The following is a 24,510-nucleotide window of genomic DNA, read 5'->3' as shown; positions in this document are numbered from 1 at the left end:
TTAGTCAGGTACTTGAATGCCATATGTCCACACTGGCTCTGTTTTGGCCCTTTACCTGAAACAGTGATCCTTCCCTTTGTCCAGTATTTCTATGTGCCACAATTGAGCTTTTTAATAACAGTCTCAACAGTTTGAGGCTTTAAATCTAAAAACAGAGCTTTTGGAAAACTATGACGCATGCCTGGTTTGATTGATGTTTCAGCACAGCAGCACTCGCAGGAAATATTGTTCATCTGTTTAGTAGCATCTATAAGCAAACCACCGTTTTATTCTCGTTCAGTTGTCAGAGAACAGACACAGAAAAAATATGCAAATGAGGACAACTGAGCAGTGAGTTCTGCTGTATTAAAATGCAGAGGTGACAGAGACAGCGGGGATAAGCTTACTAACCAGACTGTCTGTCCCTCTTCTTACCAGATGTTGGCTGTGATGAACAGTTTTTATAGTTTGTCAACCAATAGGGAAGGGAAAAAAAAAGGATTTAACCATTTTTCTATTGATTATGTGTTTCAATTTGGACGGAGATCTTTACAAAAACCACTGCATTGTGCAATTTTAGACTTAAAAAGAGTTGACACGCCCAATAAACTGCCCTGGATTTATTAAAGTTTTGTGAAAGGCTCTTTAAATTGTGGCTCAAAGAAAGTCAGATGTGTGATGCAGTTACTGTGGAGTTTTGTCCAGAGAGAAAAAGTGGAGTTTTTATTCTGTTTCATGCATGAATACGCCCACCCTCCTTCCCTTTCTTTTCATCTCGCAGATCCTTTGTGTCTCCAAACTTTTGGATGATTTTCCCTTCAAGATGAGCCTTTTCTCTTTAGCGTTTCCACATGTGTGCTCTGCAAGCGTTGTGTTTGTTTGTGTATGTATGACCGTCTGCTGCAACTCCTACTTTCAACAGCTGTGGCAGATGCAGCCAGACCTTCCATTGCCAAGTCCCCATCTTTACCTACTCCTACTCTGCTTCTGTCTGTCTGCTGGCCCCTCTCTCTCTCTCTCTCTCTCTCTCTCTCTCTCTCTCTCTCTCTCTCTCTCTCTCTCTCTCTCTCTCTCTCTCTCTCTCTCTCTCTCTCTCTCTCTCTCTCTCTCTCTCTCTCTCTCTCTCTCTCTCTCTCTCTCTCTCTCTCTCTCTCTCTCCTACACACGCAGGCACATGATGCACACACCTCAGGCTTGATATTCATAGCCTCCTCCTCCTCCTCCTTCACTTGACATGGGAGCCTTAACAGATGTGCCCCAGCCTTGAGCTGACCCCCCCCACCCCTATCCCTACCCCTACCCCACCCCTCCTCTCTCTCTCTCTCAGTCTCTGTACAGCCTCGTGCTTCACAGATTTACCTTATCTGGCTTGGGGGGAAAAAACACTAAACTGACATTTAATGATCTGTATGTAGCCTCAATCGTGGAAGCCAAAATGTGAACAATACTGAAAATTCAGATTCTGGAGGTTAAAAAGAACCTATTTGAGTACATTCTGGGTCACTTAACTGGATTTATAGGTTATACTGTATATTGACCAAATAGTGAAAAAATAGATTATATGATGTTGCCTCTCTTCTTTGTCTCTCTCTGAACATAAATTAACATTTAAAATTGGCTTAATTTGTCCTCTGTTCCTTTTGTCTAATATCCTTTTTTTTAATAGCATTTTATTTATTCCTCTATGAGGTTATCATCATTATCATTATTATCATTATTAGTTTATTTTCTGCCTTTTCCCTGCCGCTAAAACCTCGCCTATTCCTGTTTTCGAGTTTCAGCGGAGCTTGTGTGTGTCTGTTTCTCTCGCTCGCTTTATGTGTGTGTGTGTGTGTGTGCCTGTGCTTGTGTCTGTGTGTGCGTGCGTGCGCAGCCAGTGCCGTGCGCTGGAGGCTTATGGTAATTGCGGTCTCCCGACTGGCCTTCTGGGTAGAGTCTGCGCGAGTGGGAGTGGAGCGAGTCGCTCGGTCTCGGCAGCATTCATCCATTCTGTGCGGCACTCCCCGTACAGCTCCGTGCGTCCTCGGTGCGAACCGGGGCTCCGACCGGGGGTGTTCTTTACGCTTCACGAAGAAAACGTGGGACGAGTAGCTTGTCGGAACAATCTTCAGCAACCTTTCCGAGACACGGATTCCGGTGTCGGAGACGACATGGAGTGACGGAGAGCGGGAGGAAAGGGGCTTTTTCGGAGGACGGCGTGCTCCGCTGAAACCCAACATGGCGCTGCTGCGAGGTACGGCCGAGCTGAATTAATTTCTCCGCGAGTCCGCCGACCTCGCCACCTGTACTATCCTTTGGGGGCCCGGGCCGTACGGCGCATTGGCTCTCCGACTTAAAGAACCCTAACGGATTTTCTTTGAAATAGTGGATTTCTTTTCTTTATCCTGACGTTTGTTTTTCCTCCGCGCAGGATCTTTTTTTGCTTTATGGAAACCCAAGTGACATTTGCAACAGCAAAAAGTCCATTTGAAATATAAGAGAATGGATGATAGTTGCCTTTAGACAATAGATCAAAGACCCAGAGCTTTATATGTAAGACTGGTTCTGTTTCATGACAAGTGGATAACCTGTTAGACACTTTTAGTTGTTTTTTTTCTTTGGCCGGGATTGTCTGTCTCCAGCAGACAGGACCGTAACCGGGCTAATCTACGTACGCACGGATCGCTGCCCTTGTAGTTAACTTGGCAAAACAGGAAAAAGGCGAGAGTTGGGGTGCGCGGAGGGCGGCTGGAACTAGCACCAATTAACCAGGTGAGGCAATCAGTGACAAACCAGAATGTATTTTCTTACGCATGTGCGTATGGTGATGTGAAATTCCCTGCATGAGGATGGAAAACCCACAGTGTTTTTTATATATATAAATATATACAGCGCTATATATATGTGTGAGTGTGTGTGTGTGTGGGTTTTTTTTCCAGTTTTTTAAATAATATGCTCCAGCAGCCACGATGTTTTTAAATGACCCCACTGTTCTCTGTGCTGTGTTTTAAATGAAAGTAGTCTTCTTTTGGGCTTGGATCCAAACGCGATAGCCCGATGTTGCGCTCAGAGACTGGGAGAGGAACGGCCACTTCTAAGAATAGCGCATAGGGTGGTCTTTGTGTGTTTCGGCGGGGCAATGGCATGTGGTTGATGAATAACACACACACATAATGATCCGACCGTGAGCTTGGCCTCCTTTTTTCTTTCTTTTTTTTTAACAACTGTCCTGTCAACCGGACGGAGGTGAAAAGGACGTCCCAGAGATTAGCGGACTTGAAAGTGGCGCCGTCCTCCGTGGTGATATTGAGGCGTTTCGCACTCTGTGGTGCGATGAAGTGTAGGCTATGGGTGTCTGTGCGCCTGTGGGGCGAGGGTGGGAGTGTGTGTGTGCGCGTGTGCGTGCGCGCACACGGAGCTTCTGCGCTAAACAAGGTTACGGAATCCAGCCTCGCCCTGCCAAAGGGAAGCGATCGGTGCTTCTCAGTTTATACACGGTTCAGTTCAGTTGGAGGACATCCCCGCGGTGTGTGTGTGTGTGTGTGCGTGTGTTGCTGCGACACCTGAGTGTGTGTGTGTGTTCTTGGGGGAGGTGTGGGGGCTTTGTTTGGACAGAGTGGACGTTGATCAGTCGTTTCATCAGTCCCAAAGGTAGTGTGGGGGAAATGTATGTGTGTGTGTGTGTGTGTGTGTGTGTGTGTGTGTGTGTGTGTGTGTGTGTGTGTGTCAGGGAGGGAGGGAGGCGGGGGACGGGACTGCACCGCTCACCTTCCTGTCTAGTTGATGGAAACCGCTCTGGCATCGTGCCACCACGCACGCACGCACGCACGCACGCACACACACACAAGTAAGTCTCGCAGGTGTTCTCCGATGTGACTTTGCGCTACAGTATGTTGTATTTCTCTCTTGCACGCAGTCTTTCCGTTCTCTTTTCATTGCAGAGGAATATCCTTTGCGCACGGAGGGTCCGCGTAGCGCCACTTGGGACCCCCTCCCCCTGCAGATACGCACGGCTTTCTTGTAGGGGAAAAAGTGTCACCCCATACTCTTTCATAATACTAAAAATACTTTTTTGTCACTTCACCATGGCTTTAATACCCTGGTGAACTTTCAGGAATGAAAAGCCACTTTTCAAACCGCCTTTGATCCAATTCAGCATTTGGCCTATTTCAACTTTTGATAAAGAATGTTTTTGTGTGCTCCCACACTTATTCCGTTTGCACAACTGTGGGCGGCAGCCGTCGGAGTGAACTAGTATTACTTATAAAGTTGGTGTTTTAATTGAAATAAGCGCTGCGAGGCGCGTTGGATGTGATCCAAAGTGAATAATCTTTCCTAAAGATTCTCTAAAGCCTTTCTGCGGGCTACAGCAACCCGCGTTTCAAGACCAGCGAAGCAGCATTTAAGCGAGCCATTTTTCTTAAAACGCTTTGTCACATCGCGGCGCACATCGGGGGAGTTTTCCTCCCGTGCCGCCGCCGCGCCTACTGCCTGTCCTGGAGCCACACAGGCACTAATTAGGGGACGCTCTCTTAGGACGATCGATGTGCCTCATATTGGCTGGCTCCAGCTCATTGACGAGCTTAGTGAGGGAAGCAGCTACTAAAAGACCACTTCAACCCAGGCAGCCAATCCACGCAGGATGTACACAGCAGCTCGCACATATAGCCCAACGCGAGCGTGAAGCAGGTTGGGAGAGCAGGACCTCGTGTTGGGAGCTTTCAGAGGGGAGCAGAGCAGGGGATTAAGTGGTGGGGGGTGGAGGCAACCTCAGGGGGCTTTGATGGAGAATAAAAGCTTAATTGTATTTAAATCCCACGGCATCATCAATAGGGTATGGAAAGGTAAAGGACACTTGTCATATATTAAATTTACATTCTGAGCCTAAGAGGATAAAGATCAAACATCTGGAAATTGGAAATATCTTAATTTCATGATTAGAAACAGCGTTCTTTAAAAGTATGTGTGTTATAGTTGACCAAACTGGTTAAAAAGCATGTTAGTATTACCACTTGGTAATCCCTAGACTCTAGTTTGTTTTCGTAGAGAAAATAGCGGACTTTTGCCATGTGTTAATAACCTGAAGGGCATTTATACACTACTTAGAACGACCTGACATGAGTGGATTTATCACTGAAACTATAAGTGGAGGTTCAGCTAATAATCTGATTGGTTCTGTTAAATTCCCTCCTATCTGTTCTCTTTTCTTTAATACCCTCCAAACTTTTGAAGCAAAGCTCTGCCTGTTCAACTGCAAAGTCTAATCGTTCTGCAAAAGAGTCGTTTCCCAAAGTGCTGCGTGTGTTGTGGAAGTGTAAAACGAACACATCACATTTTGTGTGGGCCGCGTTTATTTAAACTGTACCCCGTCGGACTGTTTTGCGCATCGTTTTTCCACTGAGAGCGGCAGAGTGAGTGCGCATGGGGGCTGATCTGTTTTCCAGGTGTTGGAACACAGAGGGGGAGGGCTGCTTACCACAGATTGACATTTTGACACGCCGATTTCTCTCTCCTCTCTTTTTCATGTGAGAGGACCTCGCACTTCTTCCACAAACAGTGTTTTATTGCCCAGCCCGACTAGCATGTCATAGTGGGCTTCACGGGTGAAAGAGGATTTCATTTCGCGCTAATTACATTTATTAGAAATTAATTCTAATTAGAAATGAGCTCAAGTGACACATATAGACAGGCACACGAGTCGAATAAACAATATTATATTTTCAGTCAACTGAGGAAAAGCATTTTAGAGGATGGTTTTGATCAATTCTCTGAGAGTTTTTGGACGTGTGCGTATAAAGGCAGCGGCAGTGCGTTACACTGCTGGGGTGTATTGTCATGCTGAGTGATGTGGGACTGTGGATATGTCCGTGGGGCGGTTTAGGGGACAAGCATACCTCCCACATTTTAAAGCCATTAACCTGCTGTTTGTCCGCTTTTCTAATCTGGAATCAATGGGGGCCACGCAGGGAATATTACACACTCGGAGCACGTCGATACAATCATGGGACCACTTTTCCACATCAAACCCAGCGTCATGTGTTAGTGAAATAGGCAGGGAACTGAATAAAATTCGTCAAAAGAAAGCATCGTGTTTTGTTTCATATCCAGCCAGACATGAGGTGTTGTCGCGCTTGTTTTTTTGTTTTTTTTCCTCTTCCCTTCCTCACTCACTCACGCCTGGATATAAAACAACAGTCTCGTCGCTGCCGGCACTGCGCTCGCTTGCTGAGGCGAGGTGCGTGTGAACAAAAGCGGAGGCACGGAAGAGAGCCGAGGAGAGATCGGTTTTCCAGACGCTGCGCAGCTCCCGGAGGAGACGTCACGGTTTGATTGAAGCTATGCTCCGTGCTGGCCTCCCGGGACCTCGCGATGAAACAGGAGAGCACCCCCTCCCCCTCCCCCCCCTCCTCCTCCTCCTCCTCCTTCTCTTCTCATTCTCCCTCTCACCCTCCCCTCTTCTCTCTCCGCTCCACAAAGCTTTTTGTTTCGACGAGGTCTGGAGCGCACGGATCACTTCCCCGCAGAGATGTGCCGGCCCTCGGTGCGTTTCACCGGCACAGAGAGTGAGAGCAGGGGCAGCACGGCCCGAGAGGACCAGACCTCTCACATCATTCTGTCATCCAGCAACAGTCTGATACATTAAAACTATGTTTCTGCAGGCGACTACGCGCAGATGTCAGTTTGGTATGAGTCCAGTTTCCTGTAGCGATAAAGTGATTGTTAATCATATCTCCAAAAGCAACATTTGTGCACAAATGTTTTCTACTGATAAATGTAGACGTGACGTGACGCAATAGGAAAACACGGGACTATAATCCAAATCTCACTCTAAATGTATTTAGTTTACTGACCTTCCCCTGGCCTATCGGAGATTGATTTAGCAGCAGAATAATGATGACACACCTCGCCTCCCTTCTCTGAGTCTCTGCAGGCCCCGTCTTGATCAGGCCTCCTCGTTTGTTTTTAGATGTCGGTGCCTCCGGCATTTATCTGACGAAATCCCACAGACGCTTGGCAGCGCAGCAGGGTGATGGCGATAGGAGTTTATTAGGCTACACCGACCGTCTTCAAAGCAGGAATGTTATCTGTCTGGATGGCACATCATTGAGTTCATGCTGGCTCCAAGGCTTTTGACCTGGAGCTGGATCGTATACCACCAACTGAACATCGAAAGTATATCTTATTTCTGTGTCTTTCTATTTTTAGTTTACGACAGCTATAGGTAAACTGTCATTTCACCGGTCACTTCAGTCTAATGCAATCCAATACAGGTCTGCCATAAACCCCACATTTACGAATCTTTTACCTCATGTATGTTAATGCAGTGGACAAAATATTAGGAACACCATTCAATATAATGCACTCCAGCACACCGCCATCCACTACGACCTCAATAATAAACGTAATGCAGAATTATCACCTTTCTGACAGTGTCAACAAAAAGTAGAATGATTGGCATAGCTGCTGTTTTGGATTACATTAGATTGCACATGTAATGGAAGTGGCTGGTGAGTGTGTGTCGAGCTGACCACGTGTGACTTTTTAAAGCTTGAAATCTAGGCTGTGACAGAGGTGTGACAGTTGTGGTTATTTCACACTGCCTCAGCACCTGTTTAAACTGACATTTAATTTAACCTAATTCACGCCTTTACACACCACCAATAATTAAGCCTCCTTCATTAAGCGGACTATTCATCCTATTGGGGGGGGGGGGGTTAGATGTAGTGATAGCCTATGTAGTGTGTGTGTGTGTGTGGGGGGGGGGGTTCATTTAGCATCACGTGCTTTAATTTGGAACAGCCAACACATGAAAGCATTTCAAATCAAAGTCAAGAAACCTCCGGTAAATGCGGGCCGACTCTTGCATGCGCATCCCCATTACAATCGGCTCCTTTGGTGACATAAAGGGCCATTTAGTTCTCATTTGGCCCGGGATGAATAGAGCCAGTTCAGCAGCCGCCGCACAGGCCCTAGTGACAGCACGGGGGGCCTCACAATGCCGCCGTTGTTGACGGCCGTGCCGAGGAGGGGAGGGGGGGAAGGGGGGGTTGAACCGTGCAACCGACTTGCATGCGGCTGTGCAGCGGCCCGAAGGACGCGGGGTGGGAGGGCCTTGTTTACAGCTCGGTCGCTAATAATGTGACAGCTGAAGAGACGCCGCTGGCGCCTTCCAACTCCGCGCTCCGCCACCAGCTCGCTCTCAGTGCCTGTCTCCAGCATTTATCTCCTCCATCTCTCTCGGCCTTTCTGTCTCTGCTCAGTCTACGTAGCTAGTTCCGTTATATCAGCAACTACTCAAAACTGCATGAACGTCATTATATTCAGACTGTGCATCGAGTCTACATTGAGATGATCAATTGGACTCTTTGGCACCCGTAGGCCCTAATGACCAATGACTATTAAAACTGGCCACGCGTTCTCTTTTTTTAAAATTTTTATGATGCTGGTAGTTAATGCTGGTGAGAGTGTGGGCCTGAGGCTGTGTAGTTTGCAGTCTGCCTGTAGTTTTGGTCCGCTCTCTCTCTCTCACTCTCTCTCTCTGTCTCTCTCTCCCTCTCTGTCAGATTTGTTCCCGCTGGTTTTCTATTTTGTTCACCTACAGTGTGCGCAGAATTCCTTCTTGTTTTGGGCGCGCACACAGCGTCGCAATGAAGTGTGTGTGTATGTGTGCGTGTGCGCGCGCGCCCATATTTAATCCGCGTTTATCCCCACCCCACCCCCGTCGCTGCGGAGATTATCCTGCGTCACACTGCATTTTTTTTTAGAGCTGATCGGAGCTCTGCGCTTCAGAGAGCCTGGCGGAGCTCCAGGGACAAAGAGCGAGAGGGCGCCTTACACTCCCGCCATACAGCAAAGACCCACATTCAGTTTCCCGTTTTACTGCCGAGCACACCTGCACACTACCGCCACAGTGCTGAGTTGTTTTGCTGTGGATCTGCATTTGTCTTTGGTCATACATGGTAGGAGTGGGAAAGCTGTTAATTGTGACACAACCACCTTCTCAACTTGTCAACATCGTTAGTCTCTCTCTTTCTCTTTCCCTCGCTCCGTCTCACTCTCACTCTCACGCACGCACCCACACACATACACACGCCACCAGCGTGTAAGGCTGTGCTGTCCGGGGAAAACAGAGAGGCCTCAGCCCTGGAGGAAATGATGAGTGGTGCCCGTGTTTGTTCCGGTGCGTATAGGTCACGGAGAGTTCAAGTCACTGTCGTCATAGACAGGAAATAAGGGAGATGAGGGAAAAGCCTCTCTGGAGTTTGTTCGCCTCTCTCCATTTCCGTGAGCGTGTCCCTTTTTTTCATTGTTCGCTCCTCTCTCATAAAGCGCGCAATACTGAAATACAGAGCTATATGAGGTTCCGTTAAAAAACACCCGGTGGTTTTCTGTTTAATGGTGCGAGTCGGGGCTCCGCTCCAGCGGTCTGGTTTATAAACGCAGCTCCGACCGCTGCGCCCCCCACCCCCCCTCCTCTGCCTGCCTGCCTGCTGCCGGCCAGCGTGATGGATTGGACGGCCGTCGGGAGATGTTTGTTGCGCAAACTATTCTTAGCAGAGCAGCGGGGATGGGCGTCAACACACTGCCTTTTCCTCCTTTCCAATCTCTCTCCCCCACTCTCCGTGCCCGTCCTTCCACTCATAGTGTGACACCTAGCAGGATTTTTTTTTTTTTTGTCAGAGCATTATGTAGGTTACTAATGCAAGACTAAAACAAATCTAAATGATCTTTATGATTATAAAGCATTTAATTCATACTGCACTTTTCATTCATGATGAATTTCAAAGTGCTACAATGCTGAAAACATACAGCACACACAACATAACGTAAATTAGGTGATAAAGTCTTCATGAATAAAAGGTTTCTATGCCTGTTTTTAAAAGACACCTCACTGAATTATACATTTGAGATGTGAAATGTGTAGGCTAAAGTCGACTCAATGTGTGTCACATTGAGTCATTATGAACAATTTCACACAAGCACTATGCATTCCGTTTCCCTTTAGATCACACAGGATTTAACTGTTGGCTTACACGACTGCATGTACTATGTGTTACCATCCCACTGTGTGAGCTTTGTGCACGCCAGTAATAAGTTTTGAGTGGTCCTTTCAGTCCATACCAGAGCAGACAACAGTGGAGTTTTATTCCTGGCGGTGTACGCACTGATGTGCTGTCAAATGCTCAACGCTGACCTTGAGGCCCAGCACAGTTCATCATCTTAGCTGGACTACTATTAATTTCATGGAAATAACAGGTACACTGGTTCGGCCATGAGCTCATGTGGGTGAGTTTTGAAGTAATAACAGGTTTTGCCATACTGACCTCGAATAGTCAATTTCCTCTCCCAGTTGTCTCCCAGTTGTGTGTGTGTGTCTGTGTGTATGTGTGTGTGTGTGTGTGTGTGTGTGTGTGTTTTTTAAAATCTGGGAAAGTGACACAGGCCTGTGCGTAAGAGATACCCGTTTTAGTTCAACAGTCTGGTAACGTTTGCGTTATATCCGACATACACACGCTGAGGCATCATGTCAAATATCTGCGTTTGTATAAGAGGCTTATTTTTTTCATTATCTTGTTCGGTCTCATTGAGCGCCGACTTTAGAGCCTGTGTGTGTGTGTGTGTGTGTGTGTGTGTGGGAGGGAGGGGGGGGGGCAAAGAGGAAGGTGCATGTGTGGCTCCAGGAAACACAGGAGACGGGAGAGATGTGATTTCTCAATCGATGTCTGTTTGATTTGCATGCAGAAACGCTCACACGTGGTTTTACGCACATTTGTACTTATACTACACACTTGCCCAAGCACGCACACCATTTCAGTTCTGTCAGATGCGGATGTTATTGAAGCAGGACTGGTCCTGGAGAGCTGTGGCTGGGAGATGGCGGGGGCGGGAGCACTGGGGCAGGGAGGAGCTGTGGTGAGGGGCCCACAGCAGGCTGATTAATGGGCCCCGGGTCACGGCAATAAAAGTGGCGCGGCAGCGAGGCTCAGAGGCGTTTCTCTGCGATGATAGAGGAGCCGAGTTTCTCTGCTGCTCTCAGCACTGCCGAGCACTGCAAGCCTTCACTTTTACTATTTAAAGGCACTTCCCTCTCCCTCTCTCTCTCTCCCACCTCATTCCTGCACTGGCTCCTCTATTAGGACGGCCTTGCAAAAACCTCCTTAACAAGCCTAATATTTAAACTTAAATATTTCCTTTAAACAAGAGGAATAAAATGGCCAAGTGGGAGTCATAATTTCACCTTTCCCCCATTGTTGTTCAACCTGTTAGAGGATTTTGAAACAGCCTCTCAAAATAAAGCAGACCACTCAGTATTAAGATGCCACTTGACTCACTAAGGCTCGTGTTCAGTGATGGCGATTTTAGCGTTTGTACCAAAACATATTATGAATACCAAATTAGTCAATCTCACCTAGATTTTATGTTGTGAGATTGTGATTCTCAATCAGTAATGCAAGATCAGGTCATTGTCACAGTTCTTAAAGTTGTTTTTATATTCACAAAATGACACCATAACACAAATAGAAATTGGAGAAATGTCTGTGCATTTTCTGTCATTGCAATTCAGCTTGATTTTTTCTTTGAAACTACATGTCAATGAAAATCAACACAGTCCACATTTGACACGTGTTGTGTTATTAACATTGTAGGTAATAGGAATTACACAAGCCTTAAATAAAGTATAACATTTATTATCTGTGTTAGCCACTTATCCAAATGTGTATTCAGTCCTGGCAAAAGCTTCTGTATCTTCTAAATAAAGTTCATATTCAAACCAGCCTCATCATCACCCAGCTGATTAAAAAGCAAAGATTTAATGTTAAAGACCATTCATTTATTTCCTAAAATGTTGTACTGATGAATAATTGAAAATCTTTTTGTAACTTATTTCATAACTCTTTTACAGCTTCATTATGTTCCGGCGCTTTAAAGCAATTCAAATGTATACAAAACATAAACAGATTAAAAGGCATTTCACACACACAGTTTCCATCACTTACTCTTGTAATTTGTTAAAAAACAAAAACAGGCTCACAAAAACACAGTTTTCCCCTCTGTGGTCATGTTGTTTTTTTATCTTTATACATGTCCTCTACATTTTGCCTTTTCAAATGAAACTGATTTATTGTAAATTTTGCATAGTTCGCTCCTGCATGCTATACTTTTGCGTGTGTGTTTTGGTGTGAGTGTTTGTTGATCTGTGGCTCTGTGTTGGCGGGCGGTAAATGGTCTCCCACCGATGTGGTCTCTGATGTATAATCTTCCCTCGCTCTGCTGGCTGAGGCAGCCGAGAGAGCAGGTCAAAGAGGGCACAGAAAAACCAGTGTGTGGGGAACGTGACTGAATAGACGCAGCCCCACAATGCACGTCTAGTCCACAGGATGGACAGGATGGGGGTCAGAGGAGGGGGGGGGGTGGGCAGGGAGGAGGAGGAGGATAGGGGGTTGCTGAGGGGTGTTGACGGATAGGAGGAGAGGGGAGGGGAGGGGGGAGCCCACACAGTGCTTTCATCTCCAGTGACTATTTCAGCGGAGTTGTGCATGTGTGAGTGAGAGTGAGAGAAAGGGTGTGATGACTATAGCGAGCAGTGCCATTATTCTTTTTCTTTGTACCTTCGCCCTACTCCGTCTCACATTTCACTCACATCTCTGAGCCACTTTTGAGTGATGCATACGCTGATTTGTTATTTAGATTTGCGTGTGCCAGTGATTTAAGTGTGCCTGATGCTTAATTTTTGGGCAGTCACATTACAACAAAACTGTGGTGTGTGTGTGTGTGTGTGTGTGTCAGAGCCAAGACACTGACTGCTAAGTGTTTGCTCGTCTCCACAGGGCAACATCTGTTCGTGATGTCGATGCTGAGACACAAACCAACCTGGAACTAAGACAAGGGAACCACATCACACAAAACATGGCAAGTTCCTCTGCTTTTCCTCAGCACTATTTACACTCATTTGTCACATGAGTCATTATTATCGAACTATTTTACTATGTGCATGCACGCAACTAACCTAGAAACACAGAGACAGATTTTTTTTTTTTAACTGTGCTAAGCGGTAAATGTTTCACAGCACAGTGCTTTGAATGTCATATTTTCAAAATTTTCTTTTGAGGGATGTAATTCCTGCAATTATAGTCACATAATTTTTTTTTGCTGCTCCCCCCCTTTTTTTTTCTTTTTTTTTTTTGCTGCAGGTGGATGCAAGGTTGACACCCCTGGCAGCGATGGGGCTGGACCGAGGCACTCTGATGCATGATGGTCTTCGTCTGCATGGAGGGGTTGTGTATCCAGGGATTAGAACGCTGCCAGCAGAGAAGAGCAGAGAGACGCCCGGCCTCCCCCTCAGTTATAACAGGGACGGTATCCCAGAGCTCATCTACAAGCCTGATGGCCCTCTGGACAGTCGTAAGCCTAATGGATACCTGGGCCTCTACAAGGGCATCCCTCCAAGTCTCCACAAGCCTGTGCTGATTCCTGGAGCTGAAAGTCTAGGCTTGGAACGCAGAGTAGGGCCTGGGGAAAAAGCGTCTGAACTGGGCTTGGCAAGTGCTGGTGGCAGCTACCTTCGCCTGCCGTGGCTCAACCCCTACCCCGAGGCAAGCATGTATCCCTTCATGGACTCATCCAAGTATGCAGCTCTAAACATGTATAAAGCCTCCTTGCTCAGCCAACCCAACCCCTATCTTACACAGCACCTGGCGTACCCATCTCTGTGTGCAGCCCAGGGGGGTAACGTTAACGCTCCTTCTGCCGCCGAGAGGCTCTATTATATGCCCCCCTATCCTCCATCTCCTATCTCTTCTCCCCTGGTGGCACCCCCAATGAGGATTCCTGCAGTCACAGTGGCCCCTACGTCACTGGTGCACTGCCAGGATAAGGGGCTCGGTGTTGCGTCTCCATTTGCACAACAGCTTCATCAACCTTCCCCTCATTCTCAGCATCATCAGGCCGCTATTGACAGGGACCGGTCCCCAAGCAGGACCGGTAGACCGAGCAGACCTCCTTCTAGGACCAGCTCCAGCAACAACAATAACAGCAGTAGCACTAGCACTAGTGGCAGCAGTGGTGGTAATAATAATAGTCTACCTACTGATTCTTCACCTCATGCATCTTCTCGCCACCCACAACCTCCCCCACCTCCTTCTCTCATTGACAATTCACTGGATTTACAAAGGCCAGTTGCTAGGATAGTGCAACTTCCCACCTCCTCCTCTTCTTCAATATCTGTCTCATCCTCTTCCACACAGTCTATTCCTCATCCATTCTCTGTCAGCAGCATGGCATCAGAGCAGCCCTCTCCTGCCCGGCCCAGTCCCCACAAACCCAGGCAAAGAGACGGGGTGCCTGAGCACAGAAACGTTGGGATTGAGAGGAGACCCAGCAGGTCACCCTCCAAACCCAGTTTTGATCGGCCAGCCCACCCACCCCAAACAACCAAAGACTCAGCAGAGAAGCCCTTGGATTTGTCTGGAAGAATGCTGGAGTTTGGACTTCCACCAAATGGTTTCCCAGTTAAGATGGACAATATAGCATCAGGTGCACGTTATGGGCTGCCCCCAAGCCGGGAGCTCCTAAAGGAAAACATGTCCCTCTCTCCCTCCTCCCACCCTCACTCTGTGGTCAGCAGCACTTCTTCAAAGGTCTCTGAGAGGTCAGAGATGATCAGCACTTTACACTCCTCCTGGGTAGTACCTAGTCGGTCTCCTTCCCATACACAGCACACAACAGGCTTGCCCCCCTCTCCAAGGCCTAACACAGATCTGGGACATTCACAAGCCAAAGGCTCCTCACCTTCTGTCATCAAACATAAGGGTCTGGAGAGAATACTGCCTCAGCAACGTAGCTCATCCTGTCCAAGGATTGGCGAGTCCAACCATAATGTTCCCTCTACTCAACAGTCTGGCTCTTCTCTGGTCAGCTCCAGGGCTCTTTCTCCCAAACCCAATGGTGAGTGGGTCAAACACAGCCCCAGCCAATCAGAACATCCATCAGTTGTGAGCCACCATAGAGAGAGAGAGGGAGCAGAAAAACCCTCCCAGGCCACCAAGAGAGGTGAAACGACTCCAGAGGTGTTGTCATACAAGAGGCCGTGTTTAGAGAATGGTCACCCAACTGGCCACCCAACTGGCCACCTTTACCTTCCTCAAACTGACGCGTACCTGAACCACAGCCACAGCCACAGCTTGGCCTATGGCAATAGATACCTGCACTACCCCATCCCTGATGGCATGGCGCTGCACTCCCTGCCAATGACAGGGAAAGGCCCAGTCTATCCTCACCCAGTATTGCTGGGCAGCAACAGCCTTTACCCAACCCACTTGGCAGCAAAACATCCTTTACCCTACCACAACCTCCAAGCTGGTCCAGGAGGGGAATACCTCACTTACAACTCACAGGAGATGGCCCATCCCTTGATGCAGCCTCACTCTGAAAACAAGTTATCAGAAAGGGGAGATGCAACCCTGAAGTCCCGGGGACAGGAGAAATCCTGGGGAGGCGTGGAAGAATGTGGGGGTCACAGAGATCAAAACATTGGGAAAGAGATGGGCGAAGGGAGCCATACAAAGCCTGATAAGGAATCAGGAGGACAGGGTGGAAGTCACATCAAAACCCCCTCTTCCTCTGTAACACACAGAGAAAAGATTGTCTGCATTGACCTTGTACACTCAGACACAGATATTGAGTCTACCCCCACAGTCCACAAACAACCCTCTGCTGAGCCCAGCACTAAGGTTAACCAAAATGAATGTTGTCATAGTAACCAAAATCCAACAAAGACTGACTACGAGCCAAAACACCAACACCACCTTTCCCATCCTTATCCAGGCCACTCCGGACAGAGCCCCACCCTAAAGTCCAACCACACTGATAGACAGCCAGAAACTCCCTTTGGGAAACCAAAGGTTCTTCAGGACACAAGTTGTCCTGGAGTGACATCTAGCACATCCCCAACTTCTCCAGGGGAAATCTCCCAGGCTGAGGAGAGCCCGGAAGAACAAAGCCCCAGCCCAGACCCTGGAGATCAAGACCAAAGCACCTTGCGCTGTGCCCGCACATCTGGGGAGCGTAGCTCTGGTAAGGACAAGGGGGACAGGGACAACCGGGCTCTTCACTTCATGCAGCATTACGCTGATGCGGTGGCTGAGTCAAACCGGGAAAAACTGTGTGAGAGAGAGACTGAGAAGGAAGACAGTATTGTTGACCTAGGAGAGTTTCAAGAAGATGGGGATGAGGACGACGAAGATGGAAGCCATGTTTCATCTAAAGGCGCTCGTAGATCCAGCCTTGCCAAGAGGATAGCTAATTCCTCAGGCTACGTTGGCGACCGCTTTAAATGTGTCACCACTGAGCTGTATGCTGACTCCAGCAAGCTGAGCCGTGAACAGAGAGCTCTGCAGGTAAGGCAATTAACACTTTTGTGTGTATATACAGTACAGGCTATGTTGTGCTCAAGTTGTTAGTGAATTGGGGAGAGGTCATAATGACCAATGTTTCCTAAGTGCAGACATTTCAAACATATTTTTCAGTTCTAACATCCACACAGGAATAAAAAACCCCCAAGGGCCACCACTGTCTTTACTCCCTTGCTTCAGTATTCAGAACTGCCTGTGGAACAAACCCTGCATGAAATTGGCATACTCCGCATTTACAACACAATACAGTATATTATAAGTGCTGTCATGCTACTGTCCTGCCCATAGGCTTGACCTTCCCCTTAGTTTATCATTGTCTTAGTGAGCTGGTGCAAGGCCAGTAGAGGCCCTCTATCAGGGAGGGCAGTTCAAAGGTTAACTAGGGCTGCCATCTCTATGTTGATTAGTGAGCAGTCATTGTAAAGGTTATTTCTGTGCGTGCGTGTTTGTGTGTCCGTACGTGCTTGTCCTTGTGTGACTGCCTTGGGGCTAAAGCATGTGTTAGTGCTGACTGTGCTATAGAGCCAAATAGTTTCAGAGCATGACTGTGGCAGCCTCACGGTTCACACTGCCTTTGGCTATGCTTAACCCTAAGGTGAGGGGCAGTAGAGGGCTTGTAGTGTGCTTAAAAACCAGCGGCTGCCTCTTTGAGGTTCCTCTTAGGCTGTCTGCATGTCCCCCCTCCGCCAGTTGCTATCCTCCCCCTAATGGCCTATGCTGCCCTGCCTGGTTGCTGTCGAAGGTCAAAATTCTCCTCACCCCATTGGCTATAAGACCCTCTCTCCTAACACACATCACGCTACAATCTATAAACACACAATTACAGCAGCGTCCCTTACACTTTGAGATTGTCCACTGTTATTCACACACACAAATTTATTTATTTATTTATTTTAGGCTGTTATCTCTGATTTCTTATACTCAACATTCAGCATAAAAACACAAACAAACCCTGTGCTTAATTATCTACTGACTCAGAGGCAGATATGTTACCAGGTTGCACATGTCTGTCTATGTTGTGAACGCACCTTAGAAAACTGTGGTTTTGTCTGTGTCATGCTTGTCAATGCACAGCTGCAATGCAAAGCTATCAAACGCTCTATTTCTGGACATGTAAAAAAAAAAAAAAAAAAAAAAAAAAATAGATGTGGAAAAATAAATAAATAAACAAGATGGCTAAAACTGAATTAACGATATCAATCATGCTTAGAATGAACATCTTGTTTTAATTCTTTTTTTTTTCTCTTCAAATTTGTCAGTTCAGAAATTATTTGATGGTTTTGATGCAGTGTTAATTGACCTGTTGAGTCATTTTAATTTGATTGTGTTATTTTGTGGGATTGTGGCTGCCTATTGTGTGTAAAGAAACATGTGGAGAAACATAACATAAATTCATAAAAAAAGATGAAATGATGGACAGATATATTGAGCCCCCCCATTCTAATTGCTTAGATGGAAGTCATATCACGAGAGGGGAGTAATATAAGTCAACCTGCAGCTAACTGGGAGGTCAGTTCTTTACATTTCTTATCACATCTGCCTCTGATGGACTCTGTCTCCTTTGTACTCTGTATCGCTGCACACTGCTTTTTTCCCCACTCCCTTCTTTCCTCTTTTTCATCTCCTCTCTCTGCCTCAGGGCTTAGATGTATATGTTATCTAGCCATGTTTATGTTTCAGGAAAGGGAGATGCCAGGACTTAAGCCCCAGAGCGCATGGACTCACAGTGGCTGCAGTAGTCTAACCTGTGTCTTGATGCCGTGCTTGTTATTTACCTGTCTACCTTTTTTGTTCTGTGTGCGTTTTGTATGTGTGTGGGTTTAATTTCTTTGGCATTTTCTTTGATTTTTTTTGAGACAATGTTATTTCTGATGCAATTTTTGCTTCTGTAGCTGTTGAGGCCAGATTGAGGCTTAGAGAGGTGTGTGTGTGTGTGTGTGCGGCGTGGGCAGATGATGAGTGGTTTTCATGGGCTTTCTCTGCATTTGTGTGTGTGTCTACGTGTGTGTGTGTCTACACAGCGGGCAATGATGCGGTTCTCGGAGCTAGAGCTGAAGGAGAAGGAGGGCGGCGGTGTGTATGTGTCTGCCCCGGCAGCAGGACGGGAGCTGGCAGACGGCCAGCGCAGAGAGCCAGTGCTGGAACACTGCCAACACACCACCCGGCAGGGAGAGAGGGAGGGTGAGTAACCCAGCACCACACACACACACACACTCTCTCTCGTAGCGCACGACACACACACACACACACACACACACACACACACACACACACACACACACACACACACACACACACACACACACACAGCCACTCAGCAAATGAACACTCGGAAAGGGACACACACACAAACAATAGGTGCGCGCACACACTCACATGCACTTGCAGCAAATGCTGAGGCAAGACCGGGTCACTCTAAAAAAAGATTCTTACAGACACACACACACACACACACACACACACACACACACACACACACACACACAATCTTTTCCACAAGCTAGGGAGCGTGAGCGAATGAGCGAGCAAGAGAGACAGAGAGGGGGAGTTTTATTTTCAAGAAGCCTTTTGTGCTTATCTGCGCGGAGAGACGATCGAGAGGGAGGGCAAGAGGAGAAGGAGGGGCAGAGATTGCGTGAGTGCGCAAGTGAGAGAGAGTGAAAGCGGGGGGAGAGTTAGTGGGTGAAAGCGGATGGGAGAGCGCAACGGAAAGAGAGGGAGGGAGGGGGGAGGGGGGGATAGTTACGTTGGCTGAGAGCCCAGCTGTGTGTTGGAGCGAGGCCGCGGCTGACGTGTGAGCCTAATTATGGCATGGAGAGAGACGGAGAGGGAGAGAGAGTCGGGGAGAGAGGGGAAAGGGGGGTAGAGTCACGCTCTATGTGAGAAGGGCGTGGTGCGGTCATGCCATGGGGGAGGACAGAGAAGAGGAGTGGGGTGGGATGGGGGGGGGCTGATTGTGTGTGTGTGTGTGTGGGTGGGGGGGGGGGTTGAGGGGTGGGATTCGCCATGCGCAGCTAGTGCGCAGGATGTTTTCTTGCCTCGTCTCTCTGGAAGTGCGAGAGGCTACACTGAACCGTCAGGCCGCTGGCTCGGCTCACATCAGATTAAAAAGTCTTTACCCCATCAAAGTTTTACTGCCTGTCTTTAAAGCAGAATAAAAGCTGGCTGGTGTTTAACTAGCATTCTCCCTCTGTCAACCCCCCCCCCCCCCCCCCCCTTGTTTCCCTGCTCTTTTTCGGTCTGTCTGGTTTGCGGTCTGTGTGTCTGTCTGCATTCTCCCCCCTGTGTGTCTGCCTCCCTTTCATCTTCTGTTGCTTATTTTGCCTCTGCCCGCTGTCCCTGCCCCTTTTCCGTCCATCCGTCTCTTCTCAGGTGTTCAACCGGCTTACACAAACAACAGAGTTCCGGTCCTTCAGAGGTGCGTGGGCCAAAGAGAGCCTTTGTCCCCGGATGAGGCGGCCCGAGACCGAGCCAGAAGCGTCAGCCAAGGAGGGTTAAAAGATGGAGCCAGGAAGATTGGAAGGGAGTCTGAAGGAGGTCATTGCAAACCTCCCTCCTTGACAGTGTCAAAAGTGCACCCCGAGGAGGCAGCCAGCCCTGGTTTTGGACCCACCAGGAAACGTCTGCTCTGCCCCAAGGTGGAGCAGGAGGACACAGAGCAGGAGGAAGGAGAGCGGGTGTCCCACCCAGAGAAAAGAGCCAGGATTTCTACGGGTGAGAATTTCTAGTACATGCCTCATCAGTTGCCACATGCCACTCCCATTTTCCTCTCTTCATCTGCTTTCCGTGCATCTCTCTAATTCTGCCCACTTTTCCCTTCATCTGCTGAGATGCTGAGCCCGGTCTTATCCCTTGTTCTTTAAAAAAAAAAAAAAAAAAATCATACTATTCCTTTTGTCGCTTCCTCCTTCCCAATCAATTCCACCTTAAACCCACTCCGTAACAACCCCCCCCCCCCCCCACACCCCACACCCCATCTCCACTCTCTGTCCCATCTTTCGCTCTGTGTGGCAGCCAGCTCCGAGAAGTGTTTAATCCTGCCTTTGAGAGAGAAGCGAGGAAGAGGGACAGCCATTCTCTCTCTCTTCTTTCAGCTCTGCCGTTCCTCTGCTGCGCTTACCCACCCTCTTCAAAGCTGCTCTTTTCTTCTCTTTTCATCTCCTTTCTTTTTTCCCTCATCTGTTTGGGTTTCCTTTTTCTTTTTTTTTTTTCCTTTCTGGCATGCAGTATCGTGCTTGCTCTCTCTCTCCTCGGCACAGGCAGACGAGTCAAATACCCGTCTCCTGTGAATTTCAGGGGGTGGGGGCATGTGTGTGTGCGTGTGCATGTGTGGAGCGGCGGTGGGCTCTCCCTCTGCTTCTCTAGTCTTTATTGCTTTGTTTCTCTGCCCGACTCTTGACTTCTCTCCCCTTTTACTCTTCTGTCTGTTTCACAACCCACTCCGTGCCTCGCTCTCTCTCATGTGCGTGCGTGTGTTTAAATGTAAGGCTTAGAGGGGGTTTTACGAGCCATAAGAATGCAGTGATTAATGCCCTTTGTTCTTTGTGCTCAGTTGTCTGCAGGTCAGCATGTATGAATGTACTTACTGTAGTTCAGTGTGCTGCAGACGGTGACAGTAATATCTCTGCAGGGGGGGAAAACCTTCTATGTCCAAAATGTCAAGTCATAGACTCTCTGAAGAAAAACAGTTATGGTTTAAGCTATCCCACAATGCATTTCTGAGTTTATCCCACAGGTTTTTAATTACTTTCATAAAACCAAGAGAGAGATGTTGGGAGCCACCTCATCTTTCAGCTGTGGCCTGAAACATTAAAACCACTACAAATGCTCAGCTTTGAGGTTTTAGAGCAGGACAAAAAAAAACAGTTCTTGGCAGTGCAAGTGTGAGTCAGAACGAGAGATGGCGAAATGACACCAATCCTGTTTATGTTGTCTGCAGATGAGCGCGAGCAGATCAGCGCTGATCAAGGCGACGTTGATGATGACGACGACGAGGTACGGAAGCTCAAAGTCTGCATCGAGCTGAAGGGACTGCGGCTCAGCAAGCCCGCCGCCGGAGCCGCTTCACCCGACTGCCCCCAGATCAAACAGGAGAGAGCGTGGCCCCAACCGCGACCGGCAGCCCCAGCCCAGGGCGCACGTGAGCGAAAGATCAGGCCCGGGGAGCCCGAGGACAGAGCCGCAGCACAGAGAGCCGAGATCAACAGGAAATGGGGCTGCGAGAAGCTACTTAATGGTAGGAATGCACCGGCAGCCGCGCAAACCACTGCTGTATCTGTGAGTTCAGCTAGGGTAACGGAAATCTATCTTTGGCTCACGTTTCACTTTCTTGTTGAGCAGGCTGACTTTAGGGGATTTCCCAGGAGCCTTCGGGGAGGGGGCAGAGGAAATGAGGTAGAGGACGCTTCCTCCTGCCAGGGGACAGGCTAGGCTGGGGGAATCAGAAAACGGGACCAGGGGACCAAAAGCTAAAATGCCCCCCCCCCCCCCTTCCTCCCTGTGGTTTTGGTTTTTTTGTTCAGCTGGTCAGCCGTGCTCTGTGGGAGTGATGAAAGAATGAATGAGGGTAGTGGCTGGTAGAGATATGCGTGGGCAGGTGTAGTGTGACTAATGTGTGATCAATGATTTTCTTTTTTTTCTCCCCCTCAAGACCAGTCACAGGGAAAGGGAGGGCGGGCTGTGTGTGTTGTGTGTGTGTGTGTGGGGGGGGGTGACTTATTAAAACCAGGGCTTTCCCTTATTCATGTGCCCAAACTGATGCAGAGGGAGGCACACACGAAGAAGAGAAAATAAAAGAGCAGGAAAGAGATTAAAGGAAGTGAATAAATCGGGGGAGATTTTGGTTTTATGTTTGCTGCAGAAACCACAGGCCTTGATTGGCCACTGAATTTTTTTTTTCCTTTTTTTTTTTTTTTTTTTTTTTTTTTTTTTTCCTTTCACCTTTTTTAGATAACATCACCCTAGCAACAGCCATGTTGTTACAATGAATGTTGTTATTCCACTGAGTGTCTGTCAGGGCTGCAATCTTTCCTTTTTCTTGCAGTCTTTTTCAGGATTCCACTAATCAGATAAAACACATTAATCTCTGCTAAGAATCTCATCTTGGAAAAAGTTTTTTTTTTCCTCTGCAACAGAAGTTACATAGAAAGTGCTAGCATTTTTAAGCACTTTCCTTCTCATTGGTTCCCAGCTTAGGGACTGATTTAATGGACTGTTTATTCTAAAAGTTGTATTGTAGCCCCATTCACCAGTAGTTTGAAATGCTTTGCAGTGATCCTCAGAAAGAAATGTATTTCCATTAAGCTATTAAACACTATTTTGACATTGTGGTTTCAAGGGCAGGTTTTTATTTTTCGTGTAAATATGTACTGTAAGAGGCTGAAATGAGACAGGTGCCACATTTGTTTAAGGAGATTACTCATAGCAGTGTCCTTGCTGCAGTGAATGAGTGCGCACGAGTCACTATGGGGGTTTTTATGTGAGCCTGTGTTGTGCGTGCAAATGTGTGTGCGCAACTATGCAGGTTATTTTTTTATTTTTATTTTTTTTTCCTGAGTGAGCAGGCATGCTGTGCTTCCAGACAGCTCTATGCACTCATTAATAAACCAACAGAGGGTGAGAGATGGCCTTGCAATACCTTCCCATCCTCCACTTTCACTGAGCTCTCACACTATCCGCCGCTCACTCTGCCTCCCTCTTCTTTCTACCCCTTCTACAGGAGCAGCAACTTCTCCCCTTCCCCCCGGCCAGCTGAAGGACAGAACGCACCCGCCGGGCCCCTTCTCAGGTGACCGTGGCCTCAAGGAGCCCTCAAGGAGGGGCCCCCCCTCTCCAGCCTCAGAGCCGTCCGTGGGAGGCACCCCTCCCCTCAAGCCCCGTCGCCATAGTGACACTGACAAACCCAAGGGCAAGCGGCCGTGCAAGACCAAACACACCAGTCAGAGGGAGCGAGAGCGGGAGCGGGAGAAGAGAAAAGAGGCCACACCTAACAGCCCGGGCCAGCTTTGCGCGGCTGATCTGGGAGCAGCTGAAGATGACAAGGTGAGTGCTGATACGGTGTCTGGTCGCGATAGGGGCGTCTGGATGTTTGCAGCAGCGGAGTCTGTTTCAGTATGCCTGTCGGCGCCTCTGATTATGCAGCTGGGAGAGGGAGGGAGGGCGAGAGGAAGGAAGTATGTTTACAATGTTTAGAGGGCTGCTGGAGCTTTGACCTCCTCGTGCCCTTAGTGACTCCCTGTGGAGCGCCCGCATACATGGGTGTTTGTCTCTGGCCTTAATTGTCGAACGTGTGTCATCGCGCTGTTTTGTGTGTAGATACGTGCCAGGGCTGTGAGTATGTGCATGTTTGTGAGCATTCCTGACATAACAACAAAACCCTGGAGCAATTATACATTGTACTGAGCGCCGAACACAAGGCTAGAGACAAACACACACACACACTCCCTCACTCACAAACACACACACACACAGAGAGGAATGTGGCAGCCATGGTCGAGCGTATGAAGTGCCGGAGTTCAAAAGAGGGGGGGAAAAAATGAGCACGGGGAAAAATTGAGGGGGAGAAGAAGAAAAAAAAAAAAAGGGCTAGTTGTTTTCCGCCCGCGCTGCTCTCCTCCCCTGCTCCTCCTCAGCCTGACAGCTGCTTCGACATGGAATTCCACTGAGAGGGCACGCACTTCACACACACACACACACGCACGCACAGAGGCAGGCAACTCCCTCTCTCGTGTGTTGTGCTCAGAGGGCTCTGTTAGTTTAGCGGTTAAAGAAAAGTGCCGTGCCAACCTGCAGTGTTTGGGGCGTGAACAGTTGGTGAGAAAGCTCTTTGCGTGTCTGTGGTGTTTTTTTTTTTTTTTCAATGACATGCTGTGTCTTCCATACATAATAATCATACATAAACACAGATGTTGGAGATAAAAGAAAAAAATCCATCTATACTACCTTTAGTACTATAGTTATTATATAAAAAACAGCAATTGAATACATAGTAATATCATTCAGCCAGTTTTATGTTTGCCATTTATGTAAAAAAACACACCTGCATTTTCTATTTTGTGTGTGTGTGTGTGCGTGCGCATGTCAGTTGTGTATAGTCTTATGCGTGTGCCCTTGAGTTTCCATGCGTGTGTATGTGTGAAAG

The 24,510-nt window shown here is 47.9% G+C and overlaps 1 protein-coding gene across 6 annotated transcripts in view; it reads left to right on the top strand.

Annotated features, from left to right (window-relative positions):
- LOC128367518 (BCL-6 corepressor-like) overlaps positions 1–24,510 on the top strand; it is a 102,380-nt gene that overhangs the window by 66,345 nt on the left and 11,525 nt on the right. For 2 of the 6 annotated variants that reach the window (XM_053328088.1, XM_053328087.1), the window contains exons 14-20: positions 12,789–12,870; positions 13,152–16,355; positions 17,823–17,879; positions 18,392–18,551; positions 19,743–20,084; positions 21,310–21,606; positions 23,089–23,411. In XM_053328088.1, coding sequence (XP_053184063.1) covers positions 12,789–12,870; positions 13,152–16,355; positions 17,823–17,879; positions 18,392–18,551; positions 19,743–20,084; positions 21,310–21,606; positions 23,089–23,411 — 4,465 coding nt within the window. Of the gene's footprint in view, positions 1–1,992; positions 2,731–7,079; positions 7,132–12,788; positions 12,871–13,151; positions 16,356–17,822; positions 17,880–18,391; positions 18,552–19,742; positions 20,085–21,309; positions 21,607–23,088; positions 23,412–24,510 lie in introns of those variants that run through there. The other 4 variants (XM_053328092.1, XM_053328091.1, XM_053328093.1 and 1 more) reach the window with 4 other exon arrangements.

This window comes from Scomber japonicus, chromosome 11 (assembly GCF_027409825.1).
Source record: "Scomber japonicus isolate fScoJap1 chromosome 11, fScoJap1.pri, whole genome shotgun sequence".
Classification (NCBI taxonomy): Eukaryota; Metazoa; Chordata; class Actinopteri; order Scombriformes; family Scombridae; genus Scomber; species Scomber japonicus.
The sequence above is the reverse complement of the archived record's forward strand: the minus strand, read 5'-3'. Positions and strand labels throughout refer to the sequence as shown.